This window comes from Numenius arquata, chromosome 5 (assembly GCF_964106895.1).
Source record: "Numenius arquata chromosome 5, bNumArq3.hap1.1, whole genome shotgun sequence".
In the NCBI taxonomy this organism is placed as follows: Eukaryota; Metazoa; Chordata; class Aves; order Charadriiformes; family Scolopacidae; genus Numenius; species Numenius arquata.
In genome coordinates, this window is record NC_133580.1 from 32,299,866 (window position 1) to 32,311,547 (window position 11,682).

The window sequence follows — 11,682 nt, forward strand, 5'->3', positions numbered from 1 at the left end:
AACCGCGCACCCTCTCACGACCTCCACGACTGGAAATTAAATCAAAATCCCAAATTACCCCTAGCCATTAGGGGCAGAAGGGCTCCCGCCGGCAGCTAAACCCGGGCACCAAGGGCCAGGCCCGGGGTAGGCGAGGGGAGCCGGCTCCTCCGCCCGCCCGGAGCCCGGCAGCGCGGTGTGTGTTGTGGGGGGGAGGCCTCACCTGAGAGCAGAAGTAGGAACCCTGGATGCCCAGCTTGAGGCAGGTCGGACACTGCAGCTTGGCCTCGCTGCTGCAGCCGGCCGTCTCGCAAACGCGGGTCTCCACCGCCGCCATGCTGCCGGGCTGCCACAGGCGCGGCGCGGCGAGGGAGGAGCCGCCGCCCGGAGGTGCCGCCGGCTGAGGCGGGCGGGGAGAGGCGAGGAGGGGAGGAGCGGCGCGGAGCGGCCCTCAGGGCCTCAGGGCCGCTCCGCGCCGCTCCTCCCCTCCTCGCCTCTCCCCGCCCGCCCCTCCTTCCCCACAGACGCGGGGCGAGGCGGGAAAGCGGCAGTTGGAGCCGCTCGTGCCCCTTCAGGAGCCATAACGCCCGGGAGAGGGCAGGGAGGAGAGTTGGGAGCTGGAGGTGACGGGATAACTGAGGTAAAGAGGAGGAGCCGGACTCTCACCCCATCTCCTTGGAACGTGGGCTTAAAAATACGTGTGTTTCCCTCTGCCAGGGAGAAGGAAGTTCGTTGTCTTCTCGTGTTTTTTGCCTCAGAGAGGCCATATCCCAACGTTTCCCCCCAGGCGTATCGTCCTTATTATGGAGTGCGGTGTTGGCTTGTAAGTCTGTGTGTATGGTTTAACTTAATTTTTTTAGCTCTCGTTTGGAAGGAAAAGAAAACCAACCAACCAAACCAACCACCACAAATTCAATATTCAGTAAGGCCGTAACTAAAATGAGAAAAGCAGGCTGCAGAGTTGCAGTGGCGTTATCACAGGAAGGATGCTAGTTTTCTTCCTGGAAAGAGAAAGATTAGATACCAGTGATCTGTAATAAAAATAACTGTGACTAATCATAGAATGGTTTGGGTTGGAAAGGAACTTAAAGATAATTTAGTTCCAACCCCCCTGCCATGGGCAGGGACACCTCTCACTGGACCAGGTTGCTCAAAGCCCCATCCAGCCTGGTCTTGAACACCTCCAGGGATGGGGTGTACCTATATAATACATACATTATATTTCTCCCAATTGCATGGGTTGGTCTCAAAAAAATGCTACCTGTGCCTATAAAGCTAATTGTGCTTATGTTGTCTGAATATTGATGACAAAGCTATTGATGGTACTAAAACATCTCTAACTTAATGCAAGACATTTTTACTGGTTCATAAGTCAAGAAGAAGTTGGTTTTAAAAAAAACATGGAGAGATGCCTATTGAGTAGAAGAATAGCTGCAAAAGACTTCAGAGCACATATTTGCTAGATCCAGTCTTAGTGCTGGGATTCTACTCCTTGTTTAAATCTCTGTTGTCTTCCCACTAGCTGGCAGGCACAACCTATGATTTCAGTCAAAACTTGGCAAGATTGGATTCCCTCTTCCTGCTTCAAGGTCATTGACTTCAATGGAACTACCCCACTCCTTATTCTGCTCTTAATACATAAAATATTCTCCTCGTTTCCTGGCATCAAGGTAAGCCCTCAGAAAGTGTGATTCAAAAACCAAACTACGGTCTCAGCATTTTCTGCAATTGTGTTCTATTCCCTGTGGTTTTCTGGCTGCATCTTTAATAAAAAAAAAAAAATAAAAAAAAAAAATTATATGTCTCCTAGGCTTAGAGGTTAAGTGAAAATTGCCATGTACTAACTCCAAAACAGAAAAGTATATATCCTGTTCTTTTGTCAGAGTAAGTGTATTCATATAAACATACTTGCTATCTTATGACAACGTAGGCGGTAAAAACTGGCTAGGTAGCCCAGCTAATTACAGGACCAATGCAACAAATAATAAAGTATTTGATCTTAGTTTGTTGTGTGATAAACGCTTTCAGTAGCGTGGTCAAACAATGGAAGGAATTTGATGCTATGCTATTACTGAAGTGGAATTGCAGGTGGGCAGCTGTCTTTCTGACAGTTCTCTCACCTTCATTTCTCTAGTGTTGATAGTACTTGTATCCACTATTGTTCGTAGATTGTTCGTAGAGAGAGAATACTGTGAGAGTCAATTAGGAAACGTTTCTAGGTTGCTTGTAAATACAAAGATGACAACTATTATTTTCTTTGAGTGAAAGTAGCTACATATTGATTGATGCATGCAGCTCATGCTGTAACGGCATTTAGGTCCAGATTCTGAAGAGAGGCAACCAATTGCCAACCAGCATCATGAAATATATTTAAAAGGCACATTCACAGACTATGATTTTACATATTCCAAATGCAAGTTATTATTGAAGGCAGGGTTTAACCTTCTTAAAGCAAAATGTTCTGAACAGTCAGAATCACTTTTAAAATGATCCCTGTTGCTAGCAAGTACTGTATCGTGTACAGCCCATGAAATATCACACTCCTTTTCCAAGTAACCAACAAATTGAGCTATCAAGCAACACAGGACAGGTACCTTTGTACACTTTAGTTGCCACTCTGTGCCATTTGAAGAACTCTGCAGAGCTGTAGACATCATTTACCTGGTGAAGCAGAGTTTATGAGTCCTTGGTGTTGCTGACATGGTATAAAAAACCTGAAACGTACTGGTTGATCTAGTCCAGTGTCTTCTGCTGAAATGTCATCATCTGCTTCTTGGTGCGATTTCAGTATAATCATCATTAATAATTTAGCGTACTTTACTAAGTAATTTTATGAGGATTTAATTCACATTTAATTTCATGTCTGAGTATAACTTTACAATTTATTCCTATTTGTATCTTTCAGTATCCTTACTGGGACAACGTCAGTATATGTTTGTGCTCATTTTGTAGTGGTTGATAATGATGCACATTAGGAAAAAAAGAGGATTTCTAACAAGTAGACAGGGTTCCTTCTGTTACACATTTTCATTTATTTGCTGCATTTCTGAAGTGCAAAATAAAAGCATGCTGTTTCCCTGCTTACTTGGAGAAGCCAAGGATGCATATATTAATTAAACAATCAAAAACTATATGTAATTTAAAGAACAATGAAGCCCCTAACTGAGGAATTAACAAACTTGCTTATGTGTCCTCCTCGGTGTTTGGAAAGAACACAGACTGCTTTTGCAGATCAACCTAGAGTAACTAACTGAAAGTTTTGACCTACGATTTTTTTTTTTTATTGTTGTTGTGATGGTTTTTAGGTTTAAACAGCCCTATTATTATCATCCCCATAGTAAAAGTTATGTGGATTCTATGGCATTTCAATGATTTTGTTTTCCAATTTGCCCTTGATTTTCTGATTTGGTAAGTGAACTGATTCACGCCTCCCGGAGGTCCATCCACTGCCATTTCCCATTATCTGGTGGCACACTCATTCTCACCAGGGAAGTTCACTGACCTTTGTGATGACCTTCCCTGAGTGGAGCTCCTTTTTCTCTGTCAGGCTTTTCATGTCACTTTCTAGCTGCCTGTCCTCCCTGTGTCACAGACAAACACACACCGTGGCGCGCGAGTCAGAAATTTTGTAGCCCATTCATGGACCTTGATTTATGTCAGTGCTGTATTCCTGCTGTCCTCCCAACTTCTCCAAAGTGCTGCAAGGCTGGGGGCGCATGGGGTTAGCAAACAAGGGCAGAAGGAGAGGTCAGCAATGTCTCATGGGTCAGATAGCTGCTGCAAAAAAGCTAGAGCAGCTGGCAGCTAAGACAGCTGCTAGTTAGGAAGAAAATGGTCAGTGAATTTGACATTCCTTAATTAAGAGAGTGCCTTAGCTCATATTCCCCCTCCTGGCTTTGCTTCTGTACATTGCAGTGGTGGGGGCTGGGCAATCGCACTTTCCCAGTGAAGCTCTTGGGTGTAGTAGCTGTCTTCTGTTCAGGCTCATTGACAACACAATTAAATGCCTCTTTGTTTAGCGATAGCTGAAACAATGCAAAAATACCACCCAGGAGCTACACCACATGCAAATGTGCACTATTATGGCTTGGCCAGATGGTACATGCACTTAGTGAGATTCTTGTACCAACTGCAACAGTTATGTAGGTTTTGTGTCTGTACGTGAGTGTAAAAAAAGAGAAACTCTAAACCATTACAGATGCACACAAAGAAAACGTCTCAAAGCTGGCCACAAAATATATGTAGCATGATCTTAAAAAATAAGAGTGAAAGAGAGCCCTTGTAGGAAACAGTACCCAGAAGAAAAGACAAACCTGTAGTCAAAGCAAAATAGTCTTGCTATGGCCAGAGGAAAAAAAAAAAGGCTTCATAAACTTCATAAATGAACAGAGTTGCATTAAAGAGATACCTGTCTCCATTTTTCCTCTTTAAAGAAAAATGATGTGGGATTTCAAAGTGTGTCTAATTCTACAAGTCAAAAGAGCTTGCTATGTATTGTAAGCTCCTGCATCGCTCTTATTCCTTCCATTGGTGGACACACAGACTAAACTACTGAAAGGCTGGCTACAGCCACAGTTCAGACTGGAGCAGGCTTACTCAAAGCTAATTCCAAGTGTGCTTTCTCTAGTAGTGGGGGAAAGGAAGATCCTGCACATTCTTTTGTTTTGTTTTGTTTGTTCAAGCTGCACTGCCTCTTGCAGCGTATGTATTAATACAGTGGATCAAAATTTCTGCTGATTTAAGAACGATTCTTAAGAATCTTAGCATTTTCCAATTTATGCATAGCAAGTTGGTAGTTTATCTATGGGACAAGAACAAAGCAAAACAAGCTGCATCTTTTTAAGCAAAATGGAATTTTATAAAAAGCATTCCTATTTAACCAATAAGTTGCAAGCTTTAAAGAGAGAAACTCCACTGCTTGTGATATTTGAAAGACTCCATGAATGTGTCTTCAGGTTATAAAAATTTTTATTCTTTGCTATGGAAACACAACGGAATTCACAGAGTGAAGTTCTGGCCCAGTGAATTCAATGGGAATGTTACTGATATCAACAGGGATCTCACTCGTTTTTTGTCATCAAAATCAAGGCCGTAAAAAAATAGACTTAATACTAACAGTTAGTAGTACTCACACTATTAGTAGAATACTAACAGCATTTTGTTTCTACTTTAGATATCATGGGCAATACTATGAGACATTAAAAATTCCTTTTATTTTCAGGTTTCAAAATCAAACTAAGATGATCAGATTTTTTAATCACATAAACCACAATGATTCTAAAAGTCTTCTATTGCTGATGCGAGTGATCTGTTCCATTTCCAATGAAATCAGTGAGAGGCAGGTGTGCAGATCAGTTAGAGCTTACACTTGCATACCTCTGATTTTGATGCTGCACTTTGCAGAATGAAACAGATGTTCCTAGCAATTACTGAAGAAGAGATATGCAACATTTCTTTACTTCAGACCCTTCTCTTTTTCCACTATAACTTCAAAAGGTGTGATTTTATGGATGTATCTCTGATACCTCTTTGCCTTCTATCTTGATTTTCCTTTTAGTTAGTTTGAAGATGATGTCACTTGCAAGGCAGCCACACCACTTCTGAGGATCTTGCTTATGTGTGTCAGTGACTCAAAGAAAAGATTACTGTTGCTTGTAATCCTCTCATTGCTATTACAAGTTGTTGGATAACTTCTGATGTCTTCTTTAGAGGCTTTGTGCCTCTGTAACTCAGAAGAAGAACATGTACCAAATCACAATACATGCTTACTTCCTTTTTCTGCGGTAATAGGGTAAGTCATGTTCGGAACTCAGATGTGATACATTCATCTGTCTTATTAAACACTGTTAGTAAGCATACCTGTCTTATAGGGGACTTTATGCTGTTATCCCTGTAATGCATAAGAAAATTGAGAATCCAGCCAAATGCTATATGATATTCAGTATCATTTGGTCGTTAACACTCATTCACAGTTCTTCCCAGTAAAATGACATTTAAAGCTCTAAAATGTAGGTCTGTACATTTGGTTCTTTGAGAATGAAAATGTAAAGTTAAACGCAGAAGAAGCTGAAGATAAAATGATCAGAGAGGAAGAGGATTCTGGATGGATTATCTTTATTTATGTTAAGAGACTTAAAGGCAGGATTAAAACAGGCAGTTGAAGAACGTGTGTAGTTGCCAAACAAGTAAAATGGAATATCAGATCCATCTGGCAACATATTAGGAAAATAAATAGGAAGGTTTATTAATTTCTGTATTCACATTAAACAGTCTGTAAAGAATTACTAGGAACCAAATTTGATAAAATAGATAAAATAAAGAGTATGTTACTGGACAAACAATAATGCTTCTGCATGTATTGATGTACTTTCTGAATGTACAAACCTAATAGATTATGTTCTTATTTTGCCGTCATAATGTGGTTTAGCATTATACAGCATAGGGAGAAATAGGTTCCATCTTAATTTGTTTTACGAGTAGAACAATATGGCCCTTTTTTTTTATTTTGAAAACTTTTTTGCTATATATTTTATAAAACAATATTATAAAAGGTTAAGAATTTAAATATATTTTCATTGTGTTTTCCTTTAGAGATGTCAGATAAAACATTACTTTATTGAACCCTCTGTCTTTGTTAAATAAAAATCAAATCATAACAGTAACATGGCAGAAAAAAATGCAGCAGAGAATTTACTGTTCCAATACATTTTCTTTATAACCCATGGCCATTCAATGATCTACAAACAAATATAGTAGAAGGCAGCTTTATTCTATCTCCTAGTAGTAATGAAACAACAAATACAATACCTGATACCACCGTGTTGGTTTGGAAACTACGGTCTCTCTTCAGGATTGTGTAGATACTTTTTATTAAAACATTCACATATCCATCCCCTGTCTGGAGTCCTATAAAAATTCTGTCCTGAAGCAAAGCCCTTTGCCTGAGTACCATAAACCCTTCCCAGAGCTTTTTCTGCTGGCACAGCGTATCTGTGGATGTGGATTTACTTGCACCTCTATAAACATTCTACCAGTAACAGTCTCACAGTACCACAGCCCCTGTAGGAGTTGATAAGCCAGGCAACATTTTAGTCTGTGTTGGCCAGATTTCAGAGTGACAAGAAGTTCACCTCCCCTTAAAACCATTTTGGTTTTGAAAAAGCCATTATACAAATCAAATCCATTTGTCCAACTTATTAGAAATCAAATAATATCTGCGTAGTTTAACATGTCAAGCCTAAAGAGGGAGATTTTAGAGGAGTACAAATAATTAGTGACTTCTTCCAGAATTAACCAACCCAATATTGGGTCTGGTTTACTAATAGTGAAATGCCAAGGAGGATCAAGCTGACCAGGAAGGGCAGAAAATACAGCAGGATGGGAGATTTTGTTGCTTGTGTGTAGATTGTACAAATGCTACACCTAGATATAACACAGAGATTGTCGTTTTAGACATTTTCAGTGTCTCTTTCATGGAACAGCTTGTTAGAAAGCCCACAAGAAGACAGACAGCTTTTGACTTCACCCCAAGTAGTGTTCAGGATCTGGTTTGAAATCTCATGTTTGAAGAGCCATTCTCTGACAACCGCCTTAACATACTTTGCTGCAGTATCATTACAGGAGCAGCAGCAGCCAAAAAATTCACCAAATTTGTCCTCAGTTTTGAAAAGAGGAACTATGTAAAAATGAGAGAGTTTGTTAAAAAGTAACTTTAAAAGTGCAGCTAAATTAATTTTTCAGAGGCAGTAAGGAAGCTATTTTAAGATGCATGTTTTAGAAACTTAAGGTTTATACACACTCAGATTATTAACGAAGGCTTGAAAATGGGCAAAAGAGAGACAGCACAGGTAAACAACAGGCTAAAGGAGGCTATTAGAAACAAGAAAGTTTCTTTAAAAAAAGATGAAGTAATACTGAAAAGAAAAAAAATAGGAAAACCCCCACGTATTCCTGCAGATTATATGTAAGAAAACAGTTAGATTGTCTCCCCCTGAAAGGAATCAAAGCTAATAATAAATCTTTCTTCAGTCCTTAGGAACAAGAAGCCTTCCAGAAGTCTGCTGGACTAAACGATAACCATGGTACTTAGAGGGGTACTCAAAGAAAACAAGGCCATTGCAGAGAACTTCATAAACTATTTGAATCAGTGCTCACCAGTGGATATCCTGGAAGTGGAAGGGATTTTGAAGAGAGAATTGATGAAACTGATAAAATGAACAGTAAGAAACCACTAGGACCAGATGAAAATTGCTAACAGGTGTGTGTAACTATAGCTCTAAAAGTGTATCGATGCCCGGTGTCTGCTGGACGACAAATGGGATGTCAGTTTATAAAAAGAGTTCCATGGAAGACAGGGTGCCTGATGGGCTGTGGGCAGGAAGTCTCCTCTCTCTCCCTGGCAAATCAATAGAAAATATGGTGGACAGTAGAACTAGTGGACACTCAGATAAATATGATCTACTTGGAAGAGTCAACATGAACTTTTGTAGAGGGAAATTCTGCTTTACGAATGTACTGAATTCCCTGAAGAGTCAGCCTACATGTGGAGAAAAGTGGTTTATATAGTCTTAGGTGCATTTCCAAGGGATAACTCATCTTCTTTGGGCAGATAAGGGAATGCACACCTGTCTGAAGCATCTGAAGCATTTAGCTCCAATCACAAGTTTCTTCCCTAAACAGCTCTTTCTCTCACCTCTTGCCAACACCTTCCATAGATACCTGGTTCCTTTAAAACTAAAAACATCTCAATCCCTCTGTCACCTCCCTTAATTTCCTCTGTTCTCAGGAATGTAATTTCTTACTTCCTTTCTGTTACGAGATCAGCAATACTGTCCTGACTCTGGAAAGTGATTTCAAGGGAGAGAGCTTTAAAGGGTAGATTTCTAGGGGGAATTGAAAGCATTTTAACCAGTATAATTGCAAACTCTCTGTTCCTCATGCTGTGCCTCCATTTCTAGGTCACCCTGAAGAAGGGATTCTGCATGAATATGCAGGAATGAACCTGGTCTCAAAGCCAGAAAACACTCTGCTTGCTAACGAACTCTTTAGCAGGTAGAGCAGAATGGATGTGTGCAGATCCCCTACCAGACATTCTGTGACAGGAACATTTCAGAAGGAAAATGAAATGCCTCTCTCTGGAGGTTCACAGGAATTCTGCACTGCTGCAGCCTTTTCTCGTGGAGCCAGCTTGGAGCTCAAACACACTGTTATCCCTCTCACACTGCTGTATTTCTCCTGTTCACCTGATCGGACATCATTTTTGTTCATGAACAGCAATCTAAAATATGGGCTCCACTATACTGCTTCAAGATCTTACTTCTTATAATAGCTCCATTTACTTTTAGTCCCTTTTGGTAAATTAGGAGTGCTGTGGCAATTCAGATATCCTTTGCAGCCTCCCAATCTCCTGTGGAACCATAAAAAATTTCAGCTGTGGTAGGTCTCATTTTGTACTTGACTTCTGCAGGGCTGCACCCTGCTATTTGCACACAGCAAAGCAATAGTTTTCTTCCATAGTGGCTGGAATAAATTTCTCAGAACTTCTAATTCATTTAATCGAGGGCCAAGGGCTGGGGGAAATGTGACTGCTGCAACCCCTGTGGTTATTATGATCAGAAATACAATTCTAACTGGTGGTGAAAAGAGTCTGAGACAGCTGAAACAGCGGAGCAGAACATCAGCAGTGTCAAGGCCTCTTGGTTTTAAAATAGCAGCCCTTCTATCTTTGTCTTTTCCTCCCTTTGAGAGGGCTCCACCTCTCAGGATTCTGTAGTTTGAGGTACTGTCTTCTGAGCAAATAGGAACAGAAGTGATTTCTCTCCCAGAAAGAGCTTTCTTAGTAAACTAGCTTTAGAGTTGTTGCTGATGCACAAATGCTGAATGTAAGCCTGCCCCTCTGCTTTCAGACGCGTCCTGACCAAGGGAAGAGGACACGTCCTCGTGGCAGTTTGCGTGCAGGTGTGACAGCAGATAAAACCCAAGATGTTCCGTGGCCCACCAGGCGGTAGACACTTGGCCAGAGGACAGGGTGCCCAGGTGAGCCTCGCAGTGCCTTCAGCTGCCAGAGGGGCTTAGGACGGCAGCGTCCCACGCGCTCAGCAGGGTGGGAGCTGACAGCGTCTGGAGCCGTCCTTGAGCCACGCAGTGCCCCTGCAGCCCTGGTACAGACATGTCCTTAGAGACGAGTACAATTCTTGACACGGAATTATTGTTCTGTGCCAGAGAGACGTTCCTGAGAGTTGTGAATTGCTGTGCCTCGCTTGCCAACAACGGAAGCACCCAGCTGGTAGTGCCGTATTGTTACCGCAAACCGACAGATAAAACTTTCTAAGACTCAATTTAAAGTTTTAGAAAGCGGGCATTCTTCATCGCGGTGCCAGGTGCACAGGGGATAGCTCCTCCTATTGTGCGCACCGAATGATGATGTCAAACCAAATTTATACACAACAGGTATACATATTCTATATAATTCCAAGAAAACATTAGCATATTCATTACATTTTCCAAGAATTCATTTACATATTATAATAAGTTTTTGGGCATGCGTATTCGTGCCTTCTGGTGGTCCTCATTTTGAGTGAGGGTCATTTCTTCCTCAATCTTCGTCTTCTTCATCTGTCCTTTGGCTCACTTTTCATGTTGGCAAAACATTCTAACTGCTTAATTGATCATTAAAACTAATGATCTTCTTGCTACCATCTGTTTGTCAGACAACGTCCGTATTTATTACATCCCTGCCTTAGGCCACCCTGTTCTCAAGGCCACATACATCCTTTCTTATCTTACTAAGTGCTCAAAACGATTTGGGATGGTTACTAAAATAGCTACATTTCTTCACTAAAAGAACATTCCCTACAGTTTAACCATCTATAGAATATATAAAGTCTACTTCAGGTATCGGTATGCCCTTGCGCGCCCCGGCTGCGTTGTGTTTCCATGTGAGAGAGAGGTCCAGACGAGTATTTGCCACCTTCTCCTCCCCCCCGGTACAAGAAGGAGATCAGGGGGGTGTGCAGCACATGGACCGAGTCTCGGCTGTAGGTGGTTGGATGAGGTGCCCAGGGTTTGGCAATCTGCTCATAACGTTCAAACCTTCAGCACACTTCATCTAAACCTGCCTAATCTGTCCTTGGCTGGAGACCACCTCTCTCCCTTCCCTCCTCCCATGAGCTTTGAATGAGCTGTGCTGACAGTTGGACACGGTGACTGGGTGGGTTTCCATGTTTGCATCCTTTCATAAGAAAAAGGAGGTCTCTGGTGGTCTCCCTCTGCTGCCAGATGCCTTCCCGCAGAGCTGGGACAGCCAGGGGGAGAGACCGGCACCGCCTCTCGCTTTTCTCCTACCCCACCAACCCCTATTTCCCCGTGCGGGGAAGGTGTTCCCACCTCTTGCCTTTCTTCTCCGCTGTCCCGCATCTCCCGGCGAGGAGCCTGGCCGTACCGGGGCACCGGTAAACACGCCGGCGTTCCCGGCGCCAAACCGCAGCCGCCTCCTGGCCGTCGGGTTTGAGGAGCAGCTGGTTTTGCCCGGCGAGCCCGGATCGCCGGCAAGTGACAGTACCCAGTCAATTAAATGCGGAATTAAAAAAGCAAGTTAAATGAAAAAAAAAATAAAAAAAAAATCGCATGATCTTGAAACTCCGGGCTCGTGGTCTGGGGTGAACCTTTCAGAGGGTGCCCGGGCGCCGGAGGGCTGTCCCGGAG

The 11,682-nt window shown here is 42.2% G+C and overlaps 1 protein-coding gene across 1 annotated transcript in view; it reads right to left on the minus strand.

Annotated features, from left to right (window-relative positions):
* METAP1 (methionyl aminopeptidase 1) overlaps positions 1-380 on the minus strand; it is a 29,311-nt gene extending 28,931 nt beyond the window's left edge. Inside the window, exon 1 of the mRNA XM_074148025.1 lies at positions 203-380. Coding sequence (XP_074004126.1) covers positions 203-316 — 114 coding nt within the window. The 5' untranslated portion in view covers positions 317-380. The remainder of the gene's footprint in view (positions 1-202) is intronic.
* Between the last annotated feature and the right edge of the window lie 11,302 nt (positions 381-11,682).